This window comes from Hirsutella rhossiliensis (assembly GCF_020360975.1).
Source record: "Hirsutella rhossiliensis strain HR02 chromosome Unknown scaffold00006, whole genome shotgun sequence".
NCBI lineage: Eukaryota > Fungi > Ascomycota > Sordariomycetes > Hypocreales > Ophiocordycipitaceae > Hirsutella > Hirsutella rhossiliensis.
This window is the reverse complement of record NW_025408672.1, coordinates 2,845,881-2,861,369: the sequence shown is the minus strand read 5'-3', so window position 1 is coordinate 2,861,369 and position 15,489 is coordinate 2,845,881. Positions and strand designations below refer to the sequence as shown.

At 59.9% G+C, this 15,489-nt stretch overlaps 4 protein-coding genes across 4 annotated transcripts; 2 read left to right on the top strand and 2 right to left on the bottom strand.

Moving 5' to 3' along the window:
- Nucleotides 1–7,268: 7,268 nt before the first annotated feature.
- HRG_06532 (hypoxia induced protein) lies at nucleotides 7,269–8,051 on the top strand (the record flags this gene model as incomplete). The annotated part of the gene is made up of 2 exons (XM_044865003.1): nucleotides 7,269–7,902; nucleotides 7,975–8,051. 2 exons carry the CDS (start codon nucleotides 7,269–7,271, stop codon nucleotides 8,049–8,051), a joined length of 711 nt encoding a protein of 236 aa, XP_044719943.1.
- Nucleotides 8,052–8,470: 419 nt separating this feature from the next.
- HRG_06531 (kelch motif domain-containing protein) lies at nucleotides 8,471–10,018 on the bottom strand (the record flags this gene model as incomplete). Its single annotated transcript, XM_044865002.1, has 1 exon — nucleotides 8,471–10,018. One exon carries the CDS (start codon nucleotides 10,016–10,018, stop codon nucleotides 8,471–8,473), a length of 1,548 nt encoding a protein of 515 aa, XP_044719942.1.
- Nucleotides 10,019–10,819: 801 nt separating this feature from the next.
- HRG_06530 (dihydrouridine synthase (Dus) domain-containing protein) lies at nucleotides 10,820–13,296 on the top strand (the record flags this gene model as incomplete). Its single annotated transcript, XM_044865001.1, has 4 exons — nucleotides 10,820–11,091; nucleotides 11,143–11,218; nucleotides 11,276–13,098; nucleotides 13,215–13,296. The coding sequence occupies 4 exons, from the start codon at nucleotides 10,820–10,822 to the stop codon at nucleotides 13,294–13,296; spliced, it is 2,253 nt and encodes a 750-aa protein (XP_044719941.1).
- A 472-nt stretch (nucleotides 13,297–13,768) lies between these two features.
- HRG_06529 (variant SH3 domain-containing protein) lies at nucleotides 13,769–15,152 on the bottom strand (the record flags this gene model as incomplete). Its single annotated transcript, XM_044865000.1, has 3 exons — nucleotides 13,769–14,493; nucleotides 14,552–15,031; nucleotides 15,092–15,152. The coding sequence occupies 3 exons, from the start codon at nucleotides 15,150–15,152 to the stop codon at nucleotides 13,769–13,771; spliced, it is 1,266 nt and encodes a 421-aa protein (XP_044719940.1).
- Nucleotides 15,153–15,489: the final 337 nt, after the last annotated feature.

Sequence of the window (15,489 nt, the reverse complement as noted above, 5' to 3'; positions counted from 1 at the left end):
CCGCTCGAAGCCAACAGGTTGTCGAAGAGGGACGTGCTTGGAGCTGCAGCTGGGCCCCGCCAAGGGATCCATGCATCTTAATAACTCAGGCTTACACATTGATCTCCTTGTTATGCTCGTTGCAAGGGAGCGGAACCGCCACAGCGCGGCGCCGCAAGACAGTCCCGAGATTGAGCGGTCCATACTCTGTAGTCCCCGCCCACTACCTGCACCAACAGGAGACGTATTAACTGAGGGCCAACTTCCCGTCCACGGCTGCTCGGCAGTGTGGCGGCGGTTGTTGACCCGGCCTGCCAACACCAAAGTCGGATTCGAAAAAGGGGGGTGACGATGCCCTGCGGCATATTCACTCACACCATCATCCCCCACGGTACGGATATGGATATGCTGTATCCGCTCCCGGTGGTACGGTTTCTGCCGCCCTACCGTTCCTGCCGTCGGCTGGCCTGCTGCGCGCTAACACCTTGAATGCATGACGGGAACTTTGCTGCCACACGGTGGACCATCAACGAGCTACTAGAGTCAAGACGGGGTGCTGGCCGTTGCTAAAGGGTAGGGTAAGTGGGGAAGGCCCATTAACATACATGGCTACCTATACAGCAACCTATACAGCAACTCGCAAATTATAGGACGGGCAACCGAGATAGGTCGTGAGGGGAGGCCGGAATAAAAGCCCACAGAGAGGCACCGTTTAGGTAATCCTCAGACATCTGCGTCTGTCGTGTCTGCCACTCGAGTCATTGCCCCTGCCTGCATCCGCGTCCCCGGAGCAAAGTCGGTCGAGCCATGCCCAATCCATACTGTACATACAGTATAATTAATATACCCCGTGCAACGCTCGACCAGAGGTGCTACACAGGACACAGTTGCATGTATACTTGGTAGATGTGTACAACGTTGTGGCAAGCCATCGGACGCTCCCTTGGCATTGATATGCATACATGAGGTGGATAGCCTCCGTTTCCAGTTCATGCGCATCTGCGCGTCAGCCGACTGCTAGTCTCGTCGTACAAGAGGACTACTCTAGGCAAACACCCAGCCCCCGTCGGTCCCGGGTAGGGAAGCAAAAGCCGCCTCTCTGCTTGTCATTGCTCACGATGCCCCGAGCACAGACAGTATCCGCAAAACATGGGGCCACCTGGAGCGCTAGTCTTGGCCGATTGGGGGCGTGGGGCACCTGTTTAAACAACAATAACAGGAAGCTGTCGCCGGCGCCGGCCCCCTCCGCTCCCAGCCTCCTCCACAAGAGAGAATATAGCAAAGGTAATGTCAACGACGGCGGTTGTCAAAACAACACGACAATAACAACAGTTGCAAGGGAGCAGCTCCACATAGGCCCCCAGCATGTCAGTAGACGGTACAATGCTTGAATGGTTGCAAGCAATAAGCGCAAACCGCTCTACTCACTTACAGATACATAGCTAAGCGCTGGCCGTCCCGGCGGGTGCCGGTACGGTCGCGGGCGGGCTCACGGGTAGGCTCTTGCGGCGGGGACTCTCAGACCGTGGAGCTCTCTGATGGAACAACTGGATCCCTCTTCCCACCGACGTTTGCCGACGGGACCCGATAGAGAACTCTGGACCAGGCAACAGGGCAAATCAGTGGAAAGAAGCGACGCAACCTTGACGGACTTGGGTGCTATGCCGGCCGGACTCGACTACGTATAGGTAGGTATCCATATGCAGGCCCCCATAATGGAAGACTCGATCAAGCGTGGGCGCATACAACTACAGTACGGCGCATGTGGAAATGTATAGGTATCCAGGTTGATATAGATTATAGCATTAGCATTAAACCTCGAACCCTAAGGCTTCTCATTGTTACTTTACTCCGGCGGAGCGCTGGCCGGATTGGAATATCTTTGCCGGCGCCGCGAGCCGAAGCGAGGACCCCGTTCCCGAGGGAATCGAGCCGCGGCACGCTTGGCCGACCATCTGAAGATGTGTCGGGACATTTGTCTTTTTACTGTAGTGTCCTAGTTAACTACCTCGGTTCCTCCTCCCCTTGGCAGACGATTCTCTGTGAACGAGTGGAGCATGGCAGGGGCCACTCGGGCCGACATGCCATCCGACGGCTCGTCTCCAGTGGGTTTCCAGCTCGACACTGGCAGCAAAGCAGCGTGGAAATTGCTTGATTATATCCAAAGCCATCAAGGAGCTCGAGGACATGGACGTGGGATTCCAACGGGGCCATATCTCTGCCGTTATTGCCCATGTTTTATTGTCCAGCTCCTGATCCGCATGTTCCCCGGCGGCATTTGGGTAACTTATGGCACCGTCAGAAAGCGCCGACTTTCCTGATGGGCAGTAGCAAAGACGTGTGTATTTGGTTACATACGTCCCCACGGCGCGCATGAGCCGTCATGGACGCTTGGCTTTCCGAGAGATGAGAGTCAGAGAGAGTCGAAATTGCGCGCGACGGAGACATTTCCCATGCGGAACAAGCCGCAGAAGCCAGGACCCAGATAATGGATCCGGAAGGCGGGGCTCTTCCACTTGTCCGCCCGTCAGGGGCCAACGAAGCAAAAGAAGCTTCTTTGTGTTGACGCAACAGGAGTGCCGGGGCGCGCGCAGGCTTTCGTGTCAGGCTTCGTGGGTACCCATGCCAAACAGTAACGGGCGAGCGAGAGCCGTGACATGTCACCGAAGACGACGGATTGGGGGAAATGGCCGGGGCGTACTGCTTTGTGTTCGCGCCCACGCATGTAAATACGACACACACATGCATTTGACACAGTAGCAGTTGCACGAGTGCATTGCATTTTCGATCGTCTTCTGGAGACTGCATAGGCGCGCTTGGCACATGACGGCAGAGCAAGTCAATACACAAGCTTACAGTAGGTAGGTAGGTAGGTAGGTACCTAAAAAAAAAGGTATACAGAGGAGTACCAACCAGGCCTTGCTTGGGAGCGCAGAGAGTCGATAATCGAGGTTTTTAAAGTGCCCGGCAGCGAGAGCAGGCGGTGGACGCGGTGCCGTTTGCCCACGCCTGCCCGACCCCCCTTCCCCCTTCCTTCCTTCCTTCCCCCTTTTTCTCAACGAAGAACGACAGAGGTTGCCTGCCCGTTGGCTCATGATGACTAACAAAAGCTGGCGTGTTCGTACAGTACCTGGGTACCTAGGTACATGCAGTACAATTTTGCCTAGGAGTGGCCTTGCAAGGCCATCGTCCACCCCCATCCACGTCCAATCCATGACCTCGTCCCGAAAGACCCTTGCCAGCTTCCTCAGCAACCAGGGGGTCGCCAGCCAACCGGCAGCGACTGATGGCCGTCCCACGGCCCAGCCCAGCCCAGCTCCTCCTGGAGTCTTGGTGCATACAGCACAGCACTAGAGCCAACGGGCAACGCGCGGCTGGCGGATGCATGCAAGATGGCTCGCGGGAAACTACTTATCCAAGTGCTGAGTGAGTGTGCACACTACTGTACCAGTAGGGGGGAATCATCAAACCCGCTTCTCCTCCCGCCTTGCTCTGGACGAACCGGATGCCACGCCGACAGTGTTTGCTGACCCATGCCCCCAGAGACCTGGGGCCAGCCTCTGCCCTTCTGCTCCTCGGCCCAGCTCGGTTGTGTCGCAGGGCCCGGGGTGGACAGGATACCTATTGCCGCAGTGCGAACCCGTCTCCCCCCTATTCCTCGCGCCGGGCCCCGTCTCCTCGTCCGCATCTGCCACCTGCGTTTGCTAATTAGGCTTTTCTGACGCGCCTGCATGCATGCGTCCAAAGAACGCACACGTACCTACATACGCACATACATACTCAATCGGCCTCTTGGCGCATCTGACGGGGAAGTAGATCCGGCCAACGGACGTCACAAGAATTACCCGACGACGGGTCAATGCTGCTGACCTGTCCTACCCAACCGAACCTTTTCCACTTGGCTCCGTCCAGACACGTGTTACACCATGTCATATGGGGCATACTGCAGTATGTACACGGGCGTTGGCAGTGGAACGCCTGGGCTGCATGTTTTGGGAGCGCGTCGTGTGGATATGCCATGCCCAGCCGACAATCCCTCGTCTCCATCCACGTCGGCGGCCTTCACCCTGCCTCGGCCCCATCTTGGCAGGTATGGAGAGAGAGATTGTCATACGGTGACGAGGAGATGAAGGTGACAAGGGGACCAAAAGGGTAGCATGAAGAGACGACGATTCGAAGAGGGGCCTAACGAGTCGTGTGCCGTCAGCCTCTGGGCCTACAGACAGACAGACAGATGCAGGCATACATACAGCCTGTACAGAATACAGATCCTTCCGTCGGCACCCGACACGATCTAGCCCGCCGGGGATGCCGCATCTGCATACGACCGGGGTCCGTCCCTGGTTTGATGAATCCTCACGATGGGGTGGCACCATCCCAACGTCCCATCAAAGTTCCGCGGGCCATGGCTGGATCCGCCCTATGGCCCCCTGGACGAGCGCGTCTAAGATGGGCGGATGGGCGCCCTTTCCCTTGACGAACTCACCGTGGCTGTTGGTCGCCCTTGCGCGAGAGATCCATGGCTGGAGAAGAGCATCGTGACATCCCAGCATCGTCTCCTTGCTCACCGGCGCTGCTGCCCCGGTGGTGTTGGCCCCCGTCTCTTACCGCTGGCGTGCCCGAATCTCTTGCACCGCCAACAAGCCATGGCGCAGCTGGGACGCACCGACGCAGCTTCCCCAGCAGAGCGGTCAGGCCTCTTGTTCCTCCTGGCCCCCTCGACTCGGATCCCAGGTAAGCTGGCTCGCCTATCCCGGCTGCGGCGAGCAACAAGGCTCTCTTCTCCTGTCCCCGGGACCCGAACCTGTTCAGCTCACCATCAGCGTCTTTCCCTGCATCGCAGCCGCCCGTCTACCGGGGCATCCTTTCGTACCCATCGGCTAACTCCCTACGAAGATCAAGGAGCAAGCACCATCTCGCAATAGCGTCACAACCGCAGCCGATATCTCGCCCTGCTCCGCCAGGCGTGTCCGCTCTTGATGCATCGCATCGGCCTCATGCCATGACGTGGCAAGTGCTCGCCGGTGGTATGCGAAGGGCTTAAGTTCCAAGCCCTGGCGTGAGCTAGAGTCCTCGACTCGCCGCCTAATGTGTAGGGCCGACGACAGAACATGGAACGCCTCTCGCAAACGCCAAGCCGGCTTTTCATGCTTGGTCAAGGGCGTGACGGGAGAATCAAACATGGTCTCCTCTGGGGAAGTGGATGTTTCCTCCCCTCCTGAACCCTTGCTACTGCCCGGCGCCTTCTCCCATGCCATGGGAACCGGAACCGCATCCCGAGGTGTTGGACCACTCTCTGATGGCCGAACCGGGCTGTACGTTGACCACGAGAGGAGACGCGAGTGCGGTTCCGCATCAAGTGGAGAGGCCTTGAGCCATGGTTTGACCATAGAATGCCCAGCAATGATTCATCCGGAAGCCAGTTGCATGGAAGTCAATCGGGGCAGCATTATTCAGTATTCAAGTACTTACGAAGTATCTCCGGCAACAGGTTGCGAGATGCCTGTCGTCGTCCCTCTGATGGAGGTCACGACGGTTGCTTCTTGGTCATCGAGTCAACGGGAGTCACAGGTTTAGTGATGATTCCGTTTGAAAAGGCCCCGGGGGTTCTAGGTCTCGCAGCCTCGCTTGGGTTTCCAGTGGAGAGGTCAGTCAAAACAAGCCGAAATCGTCTGTCCTGTCTCTACCTGGGGGGTCCGAGCTACGGTCAAGTGGCCTGGCGTGGCCGCCAGAAGGAGCGACGCCCTCTACGAGCACATTTCACGCATACACACTCGCGCACAGTACACATGATAAAGAGCAGAATGCTTCCGGCTCCTACCCTTGATGATCCACACAACAGACTGGTGTTATCAGGACAGGCCCAGCTGATGATCTGGAAATGCTCAACGCAGGGGGAGTGGCCGGTCGGCAGCCGTATTCGGGCCTCGGTTCCGGCAGCAAAGCGTCCTCTCGCCCTTGCGGGGAACTCTGATGTCGTGGATTCAGGCCGCAGTGTCGAGCAGAGATGGCGTAATGCCGGAGTTGACACACGCATGTTGCTTGTGCAACCCGGCGAAGGGCTCCGGCCGACCCCGAGCATATCTTGCCTTTGCGCTGGAGTTGCTGCGCCCCTCCCCTTTCCGGGGTGCACAAAGTCAAGATGGCCTCTCTGAATGACCCGAGATGCCCTACAAATTGTTGGACGAGTGCAAGCCTATTCTGATGCGTGTGGCCCGAAGCTATGCCGAAAGACGGCCGGTATCGGCCTGGACACGAGGGGCCGGCGAACGCCACATGCCCGGCCGCAGATGACGGAATACATACGGGTGGCCCACTAGGGAACTGACTCGTGTCCCGCAACGGCGTCGGGTACACGCGGGCTCTCTACAGTATTGGTACATATACGTACTGCTCTGGCCGCGTTGAGGAGCTGGGATGGTTGAGGCAAATGCGAGAAGTAGTCGACCGAGACGACTGCTAATGGAGATGGAGAGCCACCGGTGTCAGCGGAGCAGGAATTCGGAAGAATAGAGCTGAATAGGTCGACGGAGGCTGGTCCCGGAAGAGAGGCGGTTGCTCAGACCAGAATGAGAGTAAAGACCAGCGAAGAGGCGGAGAAGGGCTCGAGAGCCAAGAAGGGACGTCCTCGCCTAGGCAACCCCAGATTAATGCTGTACAGTATAATGCCTTGGAGAAATGCCACGTGGCAAAGATGAAGAGGACGATGATGGCGGCAATGGTCGGGGAATCCTCGACCTCGACTCGGCGATGGGCCGGAGAGGCGGCGGGGATTTGTCGGCTTTTGCGGGTTCGGGCAGCTCCGGAAGGCATCTGGCTGACTAATCGAATTGACGTCCTCGAGAGAAGGCTATGTCATCTTTGTCTCGAGACTTTTACGGAGTACCAGGTGGTCATAAAAGAGCAAAGAAGCAGACTGACATGCGCGTTTTGTGACGCTTGTCCCCTCCACTTGACCATCTTTATGCGACCCAGCAAGCACGCAAGCAATCAATCAATCAATCAATCAATCGAATCGACCTTTCCTGGGCACTCGTCGACCAACCATCTAGCCTTGGGTCGCCATCGTCAGCGGTAATTACTCGACGTGGGCATTTCGTCATTTGCCTTTTGCTGAGCAGGACGAGTTTGGAGTCTTCGACATACCTGGGGTCCCACACGCACAAAAGTCCGCGAGGAGAAAAGAGGTCCGGTCGACATCCGGCGGTGCCGCGAGAAAGACGAATCAGCTTGACCCGCACCTCCTCGGACAGCTCGCATCATCGTCCCCACCCCACCGCTCGCCCGCCATGAAGGTGCTCAGCCCAGAGGAGGAAAAGGCGCACTACGCGGCCGTGGTCAAGGGCGGCCTCATTGGCGGCTCGGCCGGTCTCGCCCTCGGCCTCGGCGGCGTCCTCTTCGCGTCGCGCCGCTACCCGGCCTTTCGCGGGCTGACGCTGCCCTTCCGCGCCTTCCTCGTCACCTCGACGGGCACCTTTGGCGCCATTGTCAACGCCGACCGCTTCAGCGTCCAGTTCCAGCGCGACCAGCACCCGGAGTCGCGCTACCGCGACAGCAGCGCCCGCGCCGCCGACATCATCCGCGAGAACGAGACGGCCTACCGCCGCTTCCTCGCCTGGGGCCGCGAGAACCGCTACAGCATCGTCTTCGCCTCGTGGGTCGCCAGCATGGCCGTCGCCCTTGCCCTCGTCGGCCGCGCCCCCATGAGCACCTCGCAGAAGCTCGTCCAGGCCCGCGTCTACGCCCAGGGTCTCACCCTCGCCGTCCTCGTCGTCTCCGCCGCCTTTGAGATGAATGACGCAAAGAAGGGCAGCGGCCGCTGGGAGACGGTCATGGTACTCGACCCCAACGACCCGGAGCACAAACACCTCATCGAGAAGAAGATTCACAAGGAGGAGTACGAGGGCCAGGACCTCTGGAAGGGTAAGCTTCTCCGAGTCCGGCCCGTTGCCTTTACATACTCCCTGTCCAGCATGCTGACCATCGCGCCCCCAGACATGGTCGAGGCCGAGGAGCGACGGATGCAGGCCAACAAGGCCGGCACCAACAAGGCCGGCAACAACAAGTCATGATTGCTCTGGTCCATCCATACGCGTCCTCTATCTGATCGCTACAAAATGGCGACCTCACGCCATGGCTACGCAGCTCATCTCCGCTACACCACCCTCAGTAGGCTCCTCCTACTTATTCAGGACGCCCCATCTCCTTGCTTTGACGGACTGGCGTTGGGGAAAAATTTGCGCTATGGTTTTGTCCTTGGTGCGGACAGAGAAAAAAGGATTCTTCGATATCAAGGAATCGTCTCGTCGCATGGCTTGCATGTATGCCTGTAATACTGTGGTACAAGAACCGAGTGGGGATGCTATCCAAGTCCTTCCCTTGGCTTCAGGCTCCTCTGTGTATATGTGTGTGGACATGGCCAAGTCTTGATGATAAGCATTGGGTATCAAATAGACCTTGTCCCATGATCGGCTGCAACTCCCGATCCGTCTCATACCTCAATGGTGAAGTGGCTAATCTGCGAGTAGTAGGCATGAACCGCCAGCTCCAGAATCGTCACGTCGCCAAACACCTCGGTCCCGTCGAAGCCGCCAATGACCAGGAGCCTGCTGTCATGCAGCACCGTCGTGTGGTAGCCCCGTTCGCTGAGCGGCTTGCCGTACACCTTGCGCTTGTCCCATGTCATGGTGACGAGGTTGAGCAGCAGCACGTCGTTGCAGTACTCGTCGCCGTCGTGGCCGCCGATGACAAAGAGGTATGAGCCCACCAGGGTGGCCGTGTGGGACAGACGGCGAAAGGTGACGGGGATGTCGACGGCCTTCCACACGTGCGTCTCCACGTCGTATATCCAGACGTCGTCGAAGCACTCAGCGCCGTCTGAGCCCCCGAATATGATGAGCTTGCTGCCGCTCATGCTGCCCGAGTGGTAGCCGCGCGCCTTGGGACGGTAGTCCGTGGTGCCCCCACGGCTCCTCTCCGGGTTCGATATCAGCTTCCAGGCCATCTTGGTGGCGTCGCTGACGTCGAGCCGCCAGATGTCGTTCAATGCCTTGTCTCCGTCGCCACCGCCAAACACGTATATGCCGTTCTTGTAGAGACAGGCCACGTGCGCTCTCCTCGGGCACGGCACCTTGTCTCCCAAGATACGTGGCTTTGTCCACCGAAAGGTGAGCGTGTCCAAGACGTAGACGCCGTTGTAGTACGTCGGTCCGTCACCGCCACCAAACACGACAATCTTCTTGCCCACCGCCGTGCAAGTCATGGCTCGCAACGGCATGGGCATCTCGCCGATGACGCGCGGGACGGACCAGTAGAATGCATCGGCGTCGAGGACAAACAGATTGTTGAAGCAGGTGCGCGAGTCCCAGCCCCCAAACACATGAACGCTGGAGCCGATCAGGGTGGCCGAGTGAGCCCGCAGGTTGGGATGCGGAGAGCCGGAAACCATGGCTTTGGACCAGTACATGCCCGAGGCCGGCGCGGGCTCCACGTCGGGCGCATCCTTGGGATCATGAAGCGGGGGAAAAGGAATGTGCTGGCCCCGTGGCGGACGGGTGACCCTGATGGGCGCCTGACGCGTCGCCGTGGTCGAGGCAGACAAGGTTCCGCGATTGGCTGGTGTAGTGGCTGGCCGTCGAGGGCCCTGCTTCTTCTGCTCCTTGGCATCCTGGGCACGGGGGGGCTCGACGGCACTGCTCGAGGCAGGCAGCGGTTTCGGTGCGTCCTGCGCAGGTGCGGCAGATGTGGACGGCCTCGAGGCCGAGGAGGAGGAGACGTAGGACGCCGACTGGGCGCGTTGGCGAATCGAGAGGTCCGAGAGGTCCGAGAGGTTGCGCCGGCGGTCTTTGACGCTCTTGCCGGCCAAGTGGCCGGGTGTCTGGCTTCGCGGCAGTGGCAGCGGCTCGTCGTCGGATTCGCGCGGGGGCTCGGGGTTCTTGGCCTTGCTCGGTGCGTCGTTCGACGGGTCCGGGAGGATCTTCTGCGAGCGCACCGTCTTGACCTTGGGCGCCGCGTCGGCTGATCCGCCCGAGTCCGCCATGGTGTTACGAGTCACAAGTCGATGCCATGGCCAGTGAGATTTTGATGGTGATGCCGCGACCCGGCCGCTGACGCGAGTGTGCGCTGGACGGAGAGGAGACGACGGGCAAGGGGGTGTAGGGGAGGAGGGATAAACTTGATGTCAAGGCGTCTCTGGACTTGAAGCTACCTACCTTGGCTCAGTACTGTACCTTGCCAGGATGCTCGAGGTACTTCCGGATCGGTAGCCGTCTGCCCCGCACCCATGTACTTGATGCTAGACAAGAAGCAACCCCGCCAAAAAGCTTCAACTGAAAGAGCTGGAAAGTCAGCGACGGGCAGTCCGACCTTTGCTTTGAGCGCAAGTGCTGCAACCGAAGAGAGTCAATGTTTGTCTCTGACCTGAATTTATCTTCATTTCATTTCATTGTATGATTTTTCGGTGGCATGTCATCACGTGCAGCTAACGAAATGCTGCCAGCCGTCGACGGAGGGAGTTCCTAGCACCACCATTTCGTTGGCGGTTGAAATTTTTGCCTCCAACAACCTCTCAACTCCGGCTCACCGGAAAGCCAAAGACATCGACTCTTGTGCATTGACTGCACCTGGCCACAAGCCCGTCTCGAGAATATCTTGTCTTCCGCCTCTCTTGTTCCTGGAAAGGTCCAGACGGGCGCAGAAAGACGCCAATTCTCTCATCGACATTCTTATCACTCACTTCGACCTCGATCAACCAAGCCAGGGGCAGACAGCCGACAACTTCTCTCGGCACTCAGACGTCGGCAATCCTACTAGGTAGCTCACCTGGTGCCATCCATTCACCATGCCGGAAGAGGACGAGGCGCCCCCTCCTCAAGGTCAAAGTCAGCTCACAACCGACGAGAGCAGCGTCCCGCCTACCGAGGAGCGAGCTGCGAAGCGACTTAAGATGGACGTTCCGGCCGACTCTGAAAAGGCGGATGCCACCGTCAACCCAGCTTCTGGCGGCGCTTCCCCTGCTGAGGTGGCAAAGGTAGACGAGAAAATTAAATCTGGCGCGGCCAACGCCAACGGCCGCGACAATCGCCAATCCGGGCTGGCTCCTATCAAGAAAGAGTGAGAATTGCTTCTCGAGTACCATGTGAAGCCAGCCTAACTCTGTGCCAGGTACTTGATTGATGTTGCCACGTCCAAGGACGCATCGTCTGACGCTGCCAACGATGACGAGGCCGAGGGCCGCGGCGTACAGGCTGATGGCGACATGCGGAGAGACAGCCGGAACGCTGGCGGAACAGCAAAGGGCAGGAAGGACAGGAAGAAGAACAAGGGTCAGAACACGGGACGCACATTCGGGAAATTCGACGACACCATCCGCCTCTGCAACAGCAGAGCCTTCTATCCCGAGTTCTCGCCCCGCGAGTGCAGGTTCGGCGATCGCTGCAAGCTGAGCCACGACCTCCGGAAGTATTTCGCAGAGGGACGCCGGGACGACGTCGATGCCCTTGGTGGCAAGTGCCACGTCTTTGAGCAATACGGCTCGTGCCCCTCAGGCTGGAAATGCCGCTTCGTTAAGAGCCACATGCAGGAAATCGAGCGTGAGGATGGGCGCAAGGAGCTTGTTCTGCTGGGCAACTCTGGCGAAAAGGGCCCGCCCAGCGGTGCCGCGGAGCAGACTGGGGAGGCTGGGGAGCAGAACCCCGAGGCCGGCAGCGACGAGCCTGAAGAGCGTCGGCCTGGCGTCTTCAACGTCGTCGGCATGGAAGACAAGATCAAGCTCAGTCGCAAGCGCCTCGACTTCAGCAAAGCCGACGAGTACATAAAGTGGATGAACAGCGAGGCCGACATCAACCACGATTTCCACCATCGCCGCAAGGACCAGTCCTCCGAGGGCATCGAGGACCTTCGCGCCCGCTACGTCGATCCACCATTCAAGCCGTCCGAGAAGCGGCGCCTCTACTTTGGCCCTGAGACGCCCACTCTGGCGCCGCTGACGACGCAGGGCAACCTGCCCTTCCGACGGCTCTGCGTCGAGCTCGGCTGCCAGGTCACGTATTCAGAAATGGCCATGAGCATGCCGCTGCTTCAAGGCTCCAAGACGGATTGGACGCTCATGAAGGCTCACGAGTCGGAGGTTTCCCCGCCCAAATTCAACCCTGGCCGGACCTTTGTGTTTGACGACTACGACAACTCCAAAGACTTGAAGTTTGGCGCCCAAGTCTCCGGCCACCAGCCTTGGATGGTGACCAAGGCAGCCTCTGCCCTGAGCCGCCTCTGCCCTCAGCTCCGCCTCATCGACCTCAACTGCGGCTGCCCCATCGACATGATCTTCAAGGCGGGCGGCGGATCCGCGCTGCTCGAGTCGCAGGGCAAGATGGAGCGCATGATCCGGGGCATGAACGCCGTGTCCGGGCCCATCCCCATCACCGCCAAGATCAGAACGGGCGTCAAGAGCAACCGCCCCGTCGCGCCTCAGCTGCTCGGCAGGCTGGCCTTTGGCTCCCGCGAGCACCGGGCCCGCCTCGGCGCCCCCGGGTGCGCGGCCGTGACGCTGCACGGGCGCAGCCGGGAGCAGCGCTACACCAGAAAGGCCGACTGGGCCTACATCGGCGAGTGCGCCGCCCTCATCAAGTCGTACAACGAGCAGAAGGACGCCCTGACGGACACGGCGGCGGAGCCCGACGAGAGCACCCTGCCCAACGCCAAGGACGGGCGCATGTACTTTCTCGGCAACGGCGACTGCTACTCGCACGTCGACTACCTCGAGCACGTGGACCAGGCGCACGTCGACAGCGTCATGATTGGCCGCGGCGCCCTCATCAAGCCCTGGATCTTCGAGGAGATTGAAAAGGGCCAGTACCTGGACAAGTCGTCGAGCGAGCGCCTGGGCTACGTCGAGAAGTTTGCGCGCTACGGCCTCGAGGCCTGGGGCTCCGACGAGGTCGGCCTCGGCTTCACCAGGCGCTTCCTGCTCGAGTGGCTCAGCTTTGCGCACCGCTACGTGCCCATTGGCCTGCTGGAGCGTCTCCCGCCGAGCCTCAACGACCGCCCGCCCGCGTACAAGGGCCGCGACGAGCTCGAGACGCTCATGGCCTCGACCAACTACAGGGACTGGATCAAGATTACGTACGTGGGCCTGCATTTCTATGCTTCGTCGTCCCCTCTCCTCCCCACCCAGCCTCTTCCCCTCTTCACGCCCCGTGTTCATGGCAAGCCAGTTTTGGTACTAACTGGGGAAACAGCGAGATGTTCCTCGGCCCCGTCCACCCCGGCTTCCAATTCCAGCCCAAGCACAAGTCCAACGCTTACGAGGCCGAAGGGTGAAGCGGCGTGTTGGAGCCCAGAGGGAAGAGAAAGGCTGGTGAACCAGCATAAAGGACGTCGGAGATGTACCGAGGACGAGCTTTTGCTTCTGGGGCTTGGCGCGCGTGTAGCATCGCCCCTGTCATGCTTCGCGATCGCGCGGCCGCAGCGAAGACAATCCGTAAATACACGAAGTGGTAGTAGACCTCGGGCAAGCCATAGGCACCCTGACATACACAAGAGACTCGCTTGATTCAAACGAACGGCGTGCTCAGCACGGCCATCCTGACGATCCATGGCTGTCCAAACCAGATCTTCGCTATAAAACCCAGCAAGAAGGATCAATTGCACAAGAACGCCCATCCCTCACGGAAAAAAAGGATATCCGTGTACAGCCATTTTCAACGCCCGTTACTAGCCAGCCGACCTGATACACTGCCGATAATATGCACAAAACCCGTCCCCCAAGCACCCTCAAGCTTTTCATTCCGCTTCACGAGTAAAAGTGACTTCTCTGCATACCACCCGCCGTGGCGTATTCCTTTTTGCCCTCTTCCGGCAATGATTCGACAGTGCTCGTTGTCGACACGTCCTCGCCGGCCACGCTCGCCGGCTTGGCCTGAATCTTCTTGACCTCCTGGCCGGGCCGCTTGAGAAGCTCGAGATAAGTCGAGGGCAGGTAGCCCTGACGCCCGTCGCGGGAGCGGCACTGCCACCACTCGCTCGGGTTGCCGGCCGGGTCGTTCTTACTCAGCACGGCGACGAGATCGCCCTTGCGAACTTGGAGCTCGAGGCCCGAGCCGTTGGCCGGGGGGAGGAAGTCGTAGAGCAGGCGGCAGAACTCGAGCTTGGACGGGTCGACGGCCTGCTGCGCCTGCAGGGCCTGTTGCTGGAGCCGGCGCTCCTCTTCCTCGTGGGAGGCGGCCAGGGAGCGGATCATCTTGGACATGAGGTAGGGGAGGCCGAAGGCGGCGGCGAGGAAGAAGAGGAGGGGCTTGCGGCTGGCTTTTGTGGGTCCCGGGGTGCCGTCAGGGCCGGGGGCGCGGCCCTCGAAGCGAGCGAAAGCGGCTGGAGTGAGGGCGGTGGCATCGGCCGGGGGAGGGCGGCCGGTGAGTTTGGCGATGAGAGTGCGGATCCAGCGCATGAGGGTGAAGATGCCGAGGATGGAGCCGAGGGTGTCGCGCAGGTTGCCGAACTGTTCGGCAACGGAGACCATGGCTGTAGCGCGGAATGAGTATCGAGTTGAACAAACATGTCATAGAGGAGAGCAGCCTACCGAAGAAACTGGAATGAGTGGCCATGTAGGTACTCTCGAGCATCTGCGCAAAGCCTCCAAATGCGGTGACGATGCCCTCGAGCATCTGGAAAGTGGCGGCGGTGCCGTTGTTGAAGCGATTCGTCAAGCTGTTAGGGTCGTTTGGGTTCCCTGGCATGCCGGACATGCCGCCGCCGTACATGCTTCCATACATGCCACCGCCGTAGCCTCCATACATGCCGCCTCCATAGCCGCCCATGGCTCCCATGCCGCCCATGCCGCTCATGCCGCCGAAGCGCGAGTATGGGCTTGAGTACGGAGACGAGTAGGCGCCGCCGTAGGCGCTGTATGGCGAAGCGCCGGCACCGACGCGGCTGTAGGCGGCAGCGTTTTGGTTGACGGCCGAGGAGAGGGAGGAGGGAAGTTCAGGTACTGGAGGGGGGTCGGCGGATGACGGCGAGGAGGACGTAGCGGTGGCGGATGAGAGGGCGGGATTCGCGGCTACGATGATCCAAGGTCAGCATCCGTTATAGAGAGGGCGTAGGAGGCAGCCAGACGCACCGGAACCGGGGGTGGCCGTGGCGGCGCCGGGCCTCTCCCATGGCTTAGGCGGCGATGCCATGGTCGCAGGCAGCGCGGCGCGAAATGGGAGAGGGAGATTTCGAGGCGGCGAGCGAGTGCGGTTTCGAAAGACGTTGTGCTCTTTCACCCGAAGCGATGATGCCGGACCGAGGCCAATTGGGCGACGGCGACGGAATCAAAGGCAAGGACGGGGTGGAAAACGGGGACTCGGAAATAAGTGGAGGAGGAAGCGGCAGCCGGGAAGACGAAGAGCCGCGAGCGCGTCGTCGAGAAGCGGGCGGGGCGGCTCTTGGGAGACGAGATGAGGCGGGCGACGGGTGGGTGGAGGAGGAGATTCAAGGTCGACGACGGTGTCGCGGCAGCCGTGGAAAAGGCGG